The following is a 13,820-nucleotide window of genomic DNA, read 5'->3' as shown; positions in this document are numbered from 1 at the left end:
AAAGTTCCATGAGGATTTTGTGTACGATGCTGTTATGTATGGATATGTCGCAACGCTAGAAAATTATAAAGAAATACTGGAAGATCTGCAGAGAACTGGCGCTTGGTAGGTATAACAGATTTTGTAGTTGAACCTCAGCATCTCAACATGAACAAATGTAGCATATTGCTTATAAATAGACAGAAAGAACCGTACACAAATTCTGGACAATCACTGGATGCAGTCACACCCATCAAATATATGGAATTACACGCACAGAGTGATTTAAAGTGGAGCGAACACTAAAACTCATTTTAAGAATGGCAGACGACAGTCAGAGGTTCATTGTAAGAGTCCTAGGGAAGGGTAGTTCACCCTCGTAGGATGTTACTTACACAATCCTCGTTCGACCGATGCTCAAGTGTTACTTCTCAACCTGAGACGATCACGAAATGGAAATCACAGGAAAAATAGAGAAGGTCCAAAGAGGGTAGGGTTCATCGTGGCGTGGTTTTTTGCTAGGATTCCTGGAGGAACTCACCAACATAATGCTACCTCTGAGATATATATAGACAGACAGAGAGAGAGAGAAGGCAAGATCTGAAAGAAGTGGCCATTCCACTAGCGCATTATATATATATATATATATATATATATATATATATATATATTCCACTAGCGCATTATATATATATATATATATATATATATAATGCGCTAGTGGAATTGCCACTTCTTTCAGATCTTGCCTTCTCTCTCTCTCTCTCTCTCTCTCTCTCTCTCTCTCTGTCTCTATATATATATATATATATATATATATATATATATATATATATATATATATATATCTCGAGGCACTGAAGGCAAGATCTGAAAGAAGTATCTATTCGACTAGCTTATTCGGGTCTGGAACTGGAATGGGGGTAAGTCACCAACAGTGCACGAAGTGCACTCTGCCACTTGTGTAGTATAGATGCAAACGTTAATCGTGACATGTCTAATGGCAAAGAGAATCGTCAACTATGAAGAAAATATTATTCCAGGTGGGAAACGCAGGTATATTGTATGTACGAGGTCGCATTGTATACTGACTACAGTTCATACCTCTGGAAGCAGAGACGGACACCGCACACTCCGCAAGCGATATTTTGAAACTTGGACGCAGGCACATGCAGCCAGCTAGGAGACATGCAATCACAGCGCCGCAACATAAGCGTGACTCTCACCAGTTCGCTCCCACCACACTACAAGAGATGTTACAATAAGTAAGGGAAAGGGCCTTGTCCACTTGAAAAATCATCCTCGAGAATGGTGTGCATTACCATTTAACACTAAAGTGAATGTTTTACAGCTTTTCAAAATACGAGGCATCTTGCAAAAGGATGGCATGTTGTAACATCACAACGTATTTTTGCATAATACATACAGGAAATGTCATAAACATAAGGAAAATATCTGTGCACGCTGGCTTAAGTATCATATCTATGCAAGCTCCAGGTTTATGCGAGACTTTTATTTCAAACAGTCGTCTTTGTTTGTATCGATAGAGAAAACTTTGCATGATTTTTCTTTCTTTTTTGTAGTCCTTTGCTGTTTGACACATTGGTGTACATCAAGTATTGCTATTATTCACACTTGAATCGCATATTTTACATCTTGTTTTGTTGCTAGCGAAGAGACGCTAAATACGTAAACTACTGTACGTTGGAAAACAAGTTTAACTGGAATATTGAGACTGGTTCAGGAATTTCACTGCAGAACCAAAATCTTGATCGAACACAGAAACTTGCTGGGGTAGAATATTCCTTCCAAACGCAAGGGTAAAACTGTTGTTCTGCTGAAGACTCTGTATAAGTTCCGAAACAATACAGTAGTATGTCGTCTCCAAGATGTTAATGAAATTGGTGGCTCCTTACCGAAACAGACAATGAAATTGTCATTACTTAATGTCGTCTTATGTTGATAAAAATTAAAATAATTAGGACGTGATATTAATGTGTACAGTAATAGCCGTTGCGAAAAGCGTAAAGTTTTGAGATAGTAATAACCATAGTTCACACTACAATTTATTTCAACATTTAACAATAAACTGTTAGCCAAATGATAAAATAATGACATTAATTACGTACAAAACCCATTCAGTGACCCTCAGACAAACAGTCAAGCACTGGACGAAACATGCGAGAACGTTTATTGAACACAAATTGCAATATTTTTTATTTTACACACGTGCAAAGTGTGTTCACAAAACGTTTTACTCCTGAACATCCTGCAATATACAGCAGTTATACGATTAACAAAGGTGTACCAAAATATGTGCTACACAAAACGTACGAAAATATACTGCATGAGGAACACACAAAAAGTATACACAAAAGCAGAATACATGTTAACAAATGACAGCTACGAAAGATTCATCAATGTAAGGATTCAGTTATATACAAATACTTAGACAACTCAAAATAGTGGTTAGATTTATACTGATTTTACATGACTGTTTTTCATAAGCAAGAAATTTCTGAAAACTCCAAATATTATTGTGACACACAAAATGCTACAAGGAACATTGAAACTACTAGCTGAGTGCTCAAATAATCTAAAACAGCAAACAAAAAGTTTAACAGTAAAAGGAAAATTAAATATCCTTGCACTATAACGAAAGAAATATAACAATAAAAATAATTAAAAATTTTAGAACCATCAATTTTGGTTATATAAGAATATGCCTAAATAAATAAGCTCATAACTGCATCACTTAGGAACTTAAGCAGAGTCTTCTGGTTTTAGTGTTATAAAATAATATTTATTTTATGTGAAGTAACGATTAAGTGTTATAGTTATATATATTTGAATAGAACATCTTCTGAAGAGGCGTATACATGTCGATTTCGCATTTACTCTGTGAGGTCTTGCAGTAACTGAATCACAAAGGAAGTAGGAGCAACGATTCATACCTTATGAAGTAATGATAGTTAACATGAAAGTGCAGAATACTAGAAAATCTGGTGTAAATTTAGAAGCGATTTTCTGCTAACAAATAGAGTATTCCAGAGGGAATATGTACCTTCTCAGTTGTATTATGATGGTAGAGGAGAAACATCTGATATAATTTACCTTGAATTTGCTGAATTGGGTTTCTGAGCCTATTGGGAACGGGACGTGAAGAAGGGGACGAGTTTTCTTAATAGTGGATTAGGCGATCTCGATAATAATAAGTTTGGCTCAGGAGCTCTGCAGTCAGTTGTGAGTGGATCCACTGTCATGCCAAAGATATTTAACAACGTGAGTTTGTATGCAGAGGTGACATACATAAATGGGCATGCATCAGGAATAATCTGGCGTAAGGGAAATGGAGTGTCTATTTCCAGATAACCTAAAATCTTAGTCATAATCCCATTGGAACAGCTTCCCACTTGCTAGAAGGAATAGTTTAACGTGCATTATGTGCAATGCGTGCTACATTACTTACAACCGACGCTAACAAGATTCATAGCTGTGGTTCTACGTGATGTAGCACAGATAGAGGGTGGACAAAATAAAACTGGACTGTGAAATATTTATAACACTGATGCGGAATTGACCTTTGTTAATGAACAGGAGAATTGCCTATCACGGAAAATGATGGAAACCGTGATTTCGGTGCACCAATCAGGTCTGAATATGATTCCTGAGTGAAATGGAACCAAGACGTTTGGAGCCTCAGTTCTCTATTCTTCACATGGGGCCTGGTTCAGCCTTCCAGGACATGTGAACTCAGACAACATCGCCGTCATGTACGGGAAAGTTCGCATCAGTACTTTGAAAAACAGTTGCGCATAGTCAACATTGGTATTTTTTGAGTAATTTCTTCATCATAACACGATTCTTTTTCCAAACTGTAAGAGTTAACGGTTTTCATATACCCCAAAGACACTGGTGCATACTGAATCGAATCAAAATTTGGTAGGACAGATGTGGAAAATTACTGAACCACTAGTTATGAAATTTGTCCCCTGAATGAGACTACAGTGGAGAGCAACAAACAATACACCACATAACATTCAGAGCATTCGAAGGAACAATGCAAGACCTTCACAATTGGCTTGTGGAAGCTTCTGACTGGATCTTAAGCCTGGCCTTAGAGCTATGAACCCAGTACAAACTTGAGGTGGTTTGTATCTGTGTACAAGTATATATGCACTGATCAGCTAGAACGCTATGACCATCTACCTACTATCCTTATAAACCCGTCCAGGCAACAGCAGCGCAACCTCGCCCAGAATGACTCCTAGTTACACACATGCACGGTACATACAGTATCAGCAAGCGCGCTGTCCGTCTATAGAATGGGGAAGCCGCGTGTTCTAACTGAGTTTTGACCGAGGGCAGATTGTAATGAACCGGAGGCTCCGCACGAGCGTTTCGCAAACTGCTTGACTTGTCGGCTGTTCAAGGAGTGCTGTGGTGAGTGCTTTCAACACGTGGCGAAACAGAGGTGAAACAACGTTCAGACGTCGTGAGGCTGGGCGGCCACCCCTCGTAACACAAGTCGGACGTCGCAGTACTGGTAAAACACGACCGGTGGCAAATTGTGGCGGAGCTAACATCAGACATTAATGCTGGGCAAAGTACAAGTTGGTCTGCACACACAGTGCTCCGAACACTCCTAATGATGGAATCCCGCAGCCGACGAGCCATACATACGCCAACGTTAACACCACGACATAGGAAACTACGACAGAAATGGGCATATAACCATCGGCACTGGACGTCGGTGCAGTGGCAGAGCGTTCCGTGGTCCGATAAATCCTGACCTCTTCTTCACCACGACAATGGAATACCGCGAATCCGTCGTCTTCCACGGGAACAGCTCCTTGACACCTGGATTGCGGGACGGAGACGAGCTGGCAGTGGGTCCATTATGCTCTGGGCGACATTCACATGGGCATCCATGACAGCAGTGGACCTCCTGCACCGCGCCATGACGACCAAAGAATATCGTACAGTGGTTGCAGAATTGTAACACCCTTTAATCACTTTCCCTACTGCAGTGGCATTTTTCAACAAGATACTGCGCCGTGTCCCAAGGGCAGGAGTGTGAAGGAGTGGTTCGAGGAACACAGTGGCGAGTTCCAATTGATGAGCTGGTCCCCCAACTCGCCATATCTGAACCCGATCGAACACATCTGTTCCCCAAGGGTCGTTGCTGGGGCCACTGCTGTTTCTTATTTATATAAATGATATGCCTTCTAGTATTACAGGTGATTCAAAAATATTTCTGTTTGCTGATGACACCAGCTTGATAGTGAAGGATCTTGTGTGTAATATTGAAACAGTAACAAATAATGTAGTTCATGAAATAAGTTCGTGGCTTGTGGAAAATAATTTGATGCTAAATCACAGTAAGACTCAGTTTTTACAGTTTCTAACTCACAATTCAACAAGAACCGATATTTTGATCAGACAGAATAGGCATATTATAAGCGAGACGGAACAGTTCAAGTTCCTAGGCGTTCGGATAGATAGTAAGCTGTTGTGGAAAGCCCATGCCCATATCCAGGATCTTGTTCAGAAGCTAAATGCTGCTTTATTTACCATTAGAAGAGTATCTGTAATAAGTGACACTTCAACACGAAAAGTAGTCTACTTCGCATATTTTCATACGCTTATGTCGTATGGTATTATTTTTTGGGGTAAGTCTTCTGATTCAAAAAGGGTATTTTTGGCTAAAAAACGGGCTGTTCGAGCTATATGTGGTGTAAGTTCGAGAACCTCTTGTCGACCCCTATTCAAAAATCTGGGAATTCTGACATTGCCCTTACAGTATATATTTTCTTTAATGTCGTTTGTTGTTAGCAATATTAGCCTATTCCCAAGCGTTAGCAGCTTTCACTCAGTTAATACTAGGCAGAAATCAAATCTGCATGTAGAATGCACGTCCTTGACTCTTGTGCAGAAAGGAGTGCAGTATTCTGCTGCATCCATTTTCAATAAGCTACCACAAGAACTCAAAAATCTTAGCAGTAGCCCCAACTCTTTGAAGTCTAAACTGAAGAATTTCCTCATGGCTCACTCCTTCTATTCTGTCGACGAGCTCCTGGAAGGGCTAAAAAATTAAGCAAATTCCAATGTTACATTGTTGATTTTCTTCATTTAAACTTACGACTTGTCACCTGAATATGTTTTTTTATATTTCATTTTATCTGTTTCTAATATCGTGTTATATTTTCATGTATTGACTCGTTCCATGACCATGGAGACTACTCGTTAATTTGGTCCCACGGAACAATAAATAAAATACATAAATTCAATTGAACGTGGTGTCAGATCTCATCGCCACCCTCTCCGGAATTTACGGGAAATCGGGGAGTTGTGCTTCCAACTCCCTCCAGCAACTTGCCAAGGCCTCATTGCTTCTATGCCACGACGCGTCACAGCTGTTATCCCTGCCAAAGGTGGACTTACCGGCTATTAGGTAGGTGGTCATACGCTTCTGGATGATCAGTGTATATGCTGTACATAGTTGTGCAATATTTCTCGTGTCATCATACCATAAGTATATAAATAAAATCTACAGAATCAAATTCTATTTCATTCCCACTCCAGACAACTTTGTATTCCGTAGGTTTATTGCTGTGTATACCAAGATGTCTCTTTTAATAAGGATACCACTGATTTCCTCGCATATATTCCTCAAACAGACAAGAGACCCGTCAGGTGTGTTATTCATTGATTCTTATCGCCTTAGGTATGTTGTAGAGACACCTGTCCTGTGTAACTGGCTAGCTGCCTTTCATGCGACTGCCCCAAGTTTCCCCAAGTTTCCGATAAAATCGATACTGAAGTTACATGCATACGTGCTACATCTGTCACGTTAACGGTATTTCGGCCGGGCAAGTGTAGCTCAGGGGCCAAGGTTTACACCAAGCACGGAGGCTGTACACGTTCAATCCCCACCCACGTTTGTCTTCGATCGTATATAGTATCATTAAATGGTAGACGTCAAGTAGTATTATTCAAAAATACTTATTTTCCTGCAGTAATTTCATTAATAGTTCAGATATTACAGTAAAAAATCTTCAAATGCATATACCGTTTGTTACGCAATAGATGGCAGAATCGTCTTATTAGCTGTCGATTGCATCGCTTCCTCTGCTACAACAGAATTCCGGGCTGTGGTAGAAGTAACAGAAACACAAATGCACAGAGCACCAGGCACATTTAATGAAAGCTATTGCATTTGCAGCAGACAGATTTTTCAGACGCGTTACGGGAAAACACAGTACGTTTGGATTCAAAGGGACACTTCTTTCTGCAATGAACATCGACGCGAAGCACATGTATTTGATAATTAGAACTCAAGGACAATTTAATAATTCCTGTGAAAGCAGGTGCACTGAACTGACGCAGAATTAAACAACGTATGTTTATGGAATCTTGCCTCTAAGCGATATCCCTAGCAGACTAGCAGGTCTGGAGCATTTTGAGATTTTTCGTGAAAATTTTAACCTCTCTGTAAGAATGAACGTCACAGTTTCGGCAAAGCGCAGTGCATTTCGGTGGGATAGCATTTACGGTGCAGATGTACGCTCTAATTTCATATAAAAACATTTAATCGTAAAGCGGCTGAAGAAATTTTTCTTCTCCGAAGTAAACATAAGTGACATATTTTTAAAATCCTCCGTTCAGAACTCCCGTAACCCGGTTTCATGAAGGTCGACACTTTCTTTATGTTATGAAGTAACTCGTCATTTCTTTTCTGGACAAATCATTCAGATTTCCCGTATGGTTACATACATAACAAGGCGCAAGAGGAAACTTCTCCGGACACAGTCACAGTATACTGTGCTGTGAATGAATAATTAATCTTTTTCAAATAGGTTTCCGCTCCTTTTTCTACAAAAGATCTACTGTACGTCGATTGGTAGTGGCAACCGATTCGATTGGTATTAATTAAGTCTTGGAGTTCAAAGTTAGGGATGAGTACTTTCGTCTATATCTGAAATCCTTCCGCAGCTGCTAAGAATACGTCCATCGTTGCGAACTCTTTCGAGTTGACCAAATATTTGGAATTCTAGATACGAACCACAAGCAGATTAAACATTTAAAGAAAGTGTGCTATGGTGATTGATCTATTGATGAAATTACTTCGGTGAAAACCATTTTTGAGTAATTCAGCGTGACATATACTATAGAAAAAAAGAAGCAGGTAGTGATTGGACCCATACAGCTAGTGCGTTACCCGGAAAGCTTGGTGCTTGCTCTACACCAGCTCGGTCGATACATGATTAACGTGACGGATATAGCATGCACGCATAAAATTTCAACATGGATTTTCTCGGAAACCAGAGTCCGTAGCATGAAAAGCGGCTAGCCAGTTACTCAGAGCAGGTCTCTCTACAACAGAGCTGTCCAACGTACGGCCCGCGGGGCACAATACGACGAAGAAAGCTGCCAACAATTGCCCGACGAAGTTCTTGTTTTTACAGACACAGTAGTGAGACAGTTTAACATCAGATGGTGCGCCAGCAACGACGGGGAGAAAAAATGGATTTGTGACTTTAATGAGTAATAGCGTGACATGCACGACTGTACAACACCTCTGCATTGCTCAGAAGCAACAGCTGTGTGTGCAAAGTTCTCTATTTAAAGAATGTGATGGAAAAGGTACTATAGGCAGCCTATTTCAAACGCGGAAGAGAATTAAATCATAGACAGTTCCCGGGACACGATGATATCACAAACTGCAGCCGAGTTCACTGGTTCGGCAGATTAGCAACGCTCTCACAACTGTTGAGAGAAATAAAATCTCTTGTGGCTGGTAAAAGATAAAATGTCAGATTTTTGGATAATGAAGAGTGGCTGAATGATCTGGCTTTTTACTTGACCTCGCGGATCTGAATCTATAGCTAAGAGATAAATATCAAGCAGGTGTAGAAATGTGGTGTTATATTCAAATATTTTTTAAAAAGCCTGTCTTGTTCGAGAAACAGATAGGGGAAAGGCAGTTCTGTCAATGGGAAACGTTGTCTAGGTGATATCAGTTTCTTGAGAAGTACATATCTGTGCCGCAAAAAATAAAGAATGAGTTTGAGGAAAGATCCGAAGATTTTAAATATCGAGAGCCTTTCCCAAAATCCTTTTGACGTTAAGATTAAAGACCCCACGTTACACCTACAGATGGAGTTGACTAAACTTAAAAGTAATGAAAGACTTCAAACTGCCTACCATAATTCTCCGCAGAATGGAAATAGAATTTTATAAATATATATGAAACCTGATCAAATTCCAGCCTATCCAATCTAGCATTTCAGCATGTGTCCTTATTCGGAAGCACTTGTAACTCCGAGAAATTTTTTTCGATAATGAAAAATGTAAAATCTAAAACGATATCTTCGTTAACAGAAGGCTATCTGAGCGTAATTCTCAGAATTTCGGCATCGAATATCTCTCCAACATCGAGAAACTGCATGAGCAAAAAAATGGTATTTGTGTTATGGAGTTTACTAATTTAAGGAAACTTTGGAAGAATTAAGATCAAATAAGGCAGAAGGGATAGATATTCCATCAGAATTTCTAAAATCATCGGGGGAAGTGGCAACAAAACGGACTGTTCGTGTTGGTGTGTAGAATGTATGGGTCTCAAGGCATACCATCTGACTTTCGGAAAAATATCATCCACACAATGCCGAAGATTGCAAGAGCCGACAAGTGCGAGAATTATTGCACAATCAGCTTAACGGCTCAGTCATCCAAGTTGCTGACAAGAATAATGTATATATGAATGGAAAGAAAAATTGAGGATGTGTTGACGGTCAGTTTGGCTCAGGCAAGGTAAAGCCACAAGAGAGGCAATTCTGACGTGCAGTTGATAATGGAAGTAAGACCGAAGAAAAATCAAAACTTTTGATAGGATTTGTCTACCTCGAAAAAGCGTTCGACAATGTGAAATGGTGCAAGACAGTAGAAATTCTGAGAACAAATAGGGGTAAGTTATAGGGAGGGAAGGGTAGTACACAATATGTACAAGACCCAAGAGGGAATAGTAACAGTGGCCGACCAAGAACGCTCCTAGTAATGAGGGATATTATGGGGAAGTAGGTTTTCGTCCCTATTATTGAATCTGTACATCGAGGAATCAATGATGGAAGGGTTCAGGTGTGGAATTAAAATTCAAGGTGAAAGGATATCAATGATACGTTTCGCTGATGACATTGCTATCCTGAGTGAAAGAGAAGAAGAATTTAATGATCTGCTGAATGGAATGAACAGTCTAATGAGTACAGAATATGAAGAGTAAATCGAAGGAAGACAAAAGTAATGAGAAGTAGCAGAAATGAGAACAGCGAGAAACTTAATGTCACGAGGTAGATGAAGTTAGGGAACTTACTACCTAGGCAACAAAATAACGAATGACAGATGGAGCAAGGGGGACATCAAACGCAGACTAGCACTGCTAAAAAGGGTGTTCCTGGCCAAGGGAAGTCTACTAGTATCAAACATAGGCCTTCATTTGAGGAAGAAATTGCTTAAAATATACATATAGAATGGACAGTGGAAAAACCCGAACAGAAGAGCATCGAAGTATTTGTGATGTGGTGATACAGATGAATGTTGAGAATTACAAGGACTGATAAGGTAAGGAATGAGGAGGTTCTGCCTAGAATCGGAAAGGAAAGGAATATGTGGAGAGCACTGACAAGAACAGGGGACACGGATGTTAGGAAATCTGTTGAGGCATAGGGGAATGACTTCCATTGTTCTTGAGGGAACTGTAAAGGACAAAAACTATAGAGGAGGACAGAGTTTGGAATACATCCAGCAAATAATTGAGGATGTAGGGTGCAAGTGCTACTCTGAGATGAAGAACTCGGGATAGGACAGCAAGTCATGACCGGCCGTATAAAACCAGTCAGAAAACTGATTACTCAAAAAAAAATTTCGGTTTATTCTTCGTATTTTACTGTTATTGTGTCATTTTAAGTTTGTGATATTCTACTATATGTGTTTCCTGCCTCCCTTGAAAAATTGTTTTACACTGCTGGCCATTAAAATTGCTACACCACGAAGATGACGTGTTACAGACGCGAAATTTAGCTGACAGGAAGAAGATGCTGTGATATGCAAATAATTAGCTTTCCAGAGCAATCCCACAAGGTTGGCGCCGGTGGCTATACCTACAACGTGCTGACATGAGGAAAGCTTCCAACCGATTTCTCATACACAAACAGCAGTCGACTGGCGTTGCCTGCTTCAAACGTTGTTGTGATGCCTCGTGTAAGGAGGAGAAATACGTACCATCACGTTTCCGACTTTGATAAAGGTCAGATTGTAGCCTATCGCGAGTGCTGTTTATCGTATCGCAACATTGCTGCTCGCGTTGGTCGAGATCCAATGACTGTTAGCAGAATATGGAATCGGTGGGTTGAGGAGGGTAGTACGAAACGCCGTGCTGGATCCCAACGGCCTCGTATCACTAGCAGTCGAGATGACAGGCATCTTATCCGCATGGCTGTAAAGGATCATGCAGCCACGTCTCGATCCCTAAGTCAACAGATGGGGACGTTTGCAAGACAACAACCATCTGCACGAACTGTTCGACGACGTTTGCAGCAGCATGGACTATGAGCTCGGAGACCATGGCTGCGGTTACCCTTGACGCCGCATCACAGACAGGAACGCCGGCCAGAGTGGCCGAGCGGTTCTAGGCGCTACAGTCTGGAACCGCACGACCGCTACGGTCGCAGGTTCGAATACTGCCTCAGGCATGGATGTGTATGATGTCCTTAGCTTAGTTAGGTTTAAGTACTTCTAAGTGCTAGGGGACTCATGTTAAGTCTCATAGTGCTAAGTGCTAGGGGACTCATGTTAAGTCTCATAGTGCTCAGAGCCATTTGAACAGACAGGAGCGCCTGCGATGGTGTACTCAACGACGAAGATGGATGCACGATTGGCAAAACATCATTTTTTCGGATGAATCCCGGTTCTGTTTACAGCATCATGATCGTCGGATCCGTGTTTGGTGACATCGCTGTGAACGCACATTGGAAGCGTGTATTTGTCTTCACCATACTGGCATAACACCCAGCGTGATGGTATGGAGTTCCATCGGTTACACGTCTCGGTCACCTCTTGTTCCCATTGACAGCAGTTTGAACAGTGGACGTTACATTTCAGATGTGTTACGACCCGTGGCTCTATCCTTCATTCTATCCCTGTGAAACCGTACGTTTCAGCAGGATAACGCACGATGGAATGTTGCAGGTCCTGTACGGGCCTTTCTGGATACAGAAAATGTACGACTGCTTCACTGGCCAGCACATTCTCCAGGTCTCTCTCCAATTGAAAACGTCTGGTCAATGGTGGCCGAGCAACTGGCTCGTCACAATACGCCAGTCACTACTCTTGATGAACTGTGGTATCGTGTTGAAGCTGCATGGACATCTGTAACTGTACACGCCATCCAAGCTCTGTTTGACTCAATGCCCACGTGTATCAAGACCATTATTACGTCCAGAGGTGGTTGTTCTGGGTACTGATTTCTAAGGATCTATGCACCCAAATTGCGTGAAAATGTAATCACATGTCAGTTGTTGTATAATATATTTGTCCAATGAATACCCATTTATCATCTGCATTTCCTCTTGTTGTAGAAATATTAATGGCCAGTAGTGTATTTGCATTGGTTCTGTTCCGTCACAAAATGGTATTTGCTCTGGTCCGCTACAGTGACAAATGCTAATAATGTGGCATGCTTCGAAATGTGCTTGGGTACCCCTGCTCTACAACATACTAAGGCTCACCAAAATCCATGATTAATGGGTCTGATTGTCCTCTTGTGAGTTAGAACTAGACCGACATAAAATAGCTTTTCGAAGCCTCTTGAAATGAGAGGTGGAAGCAAACGATAAAAGTGTTCTAGAGAGGCGTTTCCAGTACAACTACGGACAGCAGCCACAGACAAGTCTCCATCGGACTAAACGACCTTCTGCAGTGGACATGGCCAGTGCCTAAAGCGTTTTGATCACAAGACTCCTGAGAGAGTAGTGGAGCAGGGAGCGATCTGGTGCTGAAGCCGGACATGGACACAGAGGGCGCGGGCTGCTGCAGCGGCTGCCGCCTCACCGAACGTGGAGAAGCGCTTCTCAGCGGGCGGCCCTCGGCACTCGCGCCTGTCGACCACGCGCACTTGCACCAGGTACTGGGCGGGTCGGCGCAGGTTGCCCTTCAGCAGATGCTCCATCCGCAGCGCGCCGCCGCCGCCGCCGCCGCCGCCGCTCCAGTTGGCCACGGCCAGCAGCACCTCGGACTCGTACTCGAACCAGTCGAGCAGCGAACTCACCACCTGCCGCCCCAGCCTGAGGACAAGTTTGAGATGCGAATGAGGCGGAGTTGGAGCCTGTTCCAGACATACGACGGTCTCGCCCTGTATAAGGTATGCCTAACTGAAAAGGATACCCTCATGTAGCATTCCTTGTAATCCCAGTGGACGAATGGGTTTTGCGAAAGATGGTGTGGTGCTATTTCCAGTTGCACAAGAGGGATTAACGGTTTCGCAGGAATTTCCTCAGTCCTGGAGAGTTGTTTCCACTGTTAATAGCGTGATGGATCTCTCCTGAACGGCATAAGGAGCGCGGAATCTGCTTCACAAATTTATCATAAGATGAAAGGAGTGCACGGAGAGCAGCGTCTCGCTCGGTGCACAATATTCCGGCATTGGCAGCGTAGCGAGGTGTAAACATCAAGAACCTGGGCAGGTGCAACCTGTCTCCACAAGTGTCATGATTTCGGCTGTGCAGGAGCTCACACGGAGGAATAATCGAACCACCACTCGCGACATTGCTGTTGAACTGTTGATAAAC

At 41.9% G+C, this 13,820-nt stretch overlaps 1 protein-coding gene across 1 annotated transcript in view; it reads right to left on the bottom strand.

Moving 5' to 3' along the window:
• The window catches only part of LOC126473435 (uncharacterized), an 860,366-nt gene that overhangs the window by 159,114 nt on the left and 687,432 nt on the right, over positions 1 to 13,820 (bottom strand). The window contains exon 8 of the mRNA XM_050100479.1: positions 13,084 to 13,316. Within this exon, the coding sequence (XP_049956436.1) occupies positions 13,084 to 13,316 (233 nt within the window). The remainder of the gene's footprint in view (positions 1 to 13,083; positions 13,317 to 13,820) is intronic.

This window comes from Schistocerca serialis, chromosome 4 (assembly GCF_023864345.2).
Source record: "Schistocerca serialis cubense isolate TAMUIC-IGC-003099 chromosome 4, iqSchSeri2.2, whole genome shotgun sequence".
Lineage (NCBI taxonomy): Eukaryota > Metazoa > Arthropoda > Insecta > Orthoptera > Acrididae > Schistocerca > Schistocerca serialis.
The sequence above is the reverse complement of the archived record's forward strand: the minus strand, read 5'-3'. Positions and strand labels throughout refer to the sequence as shown.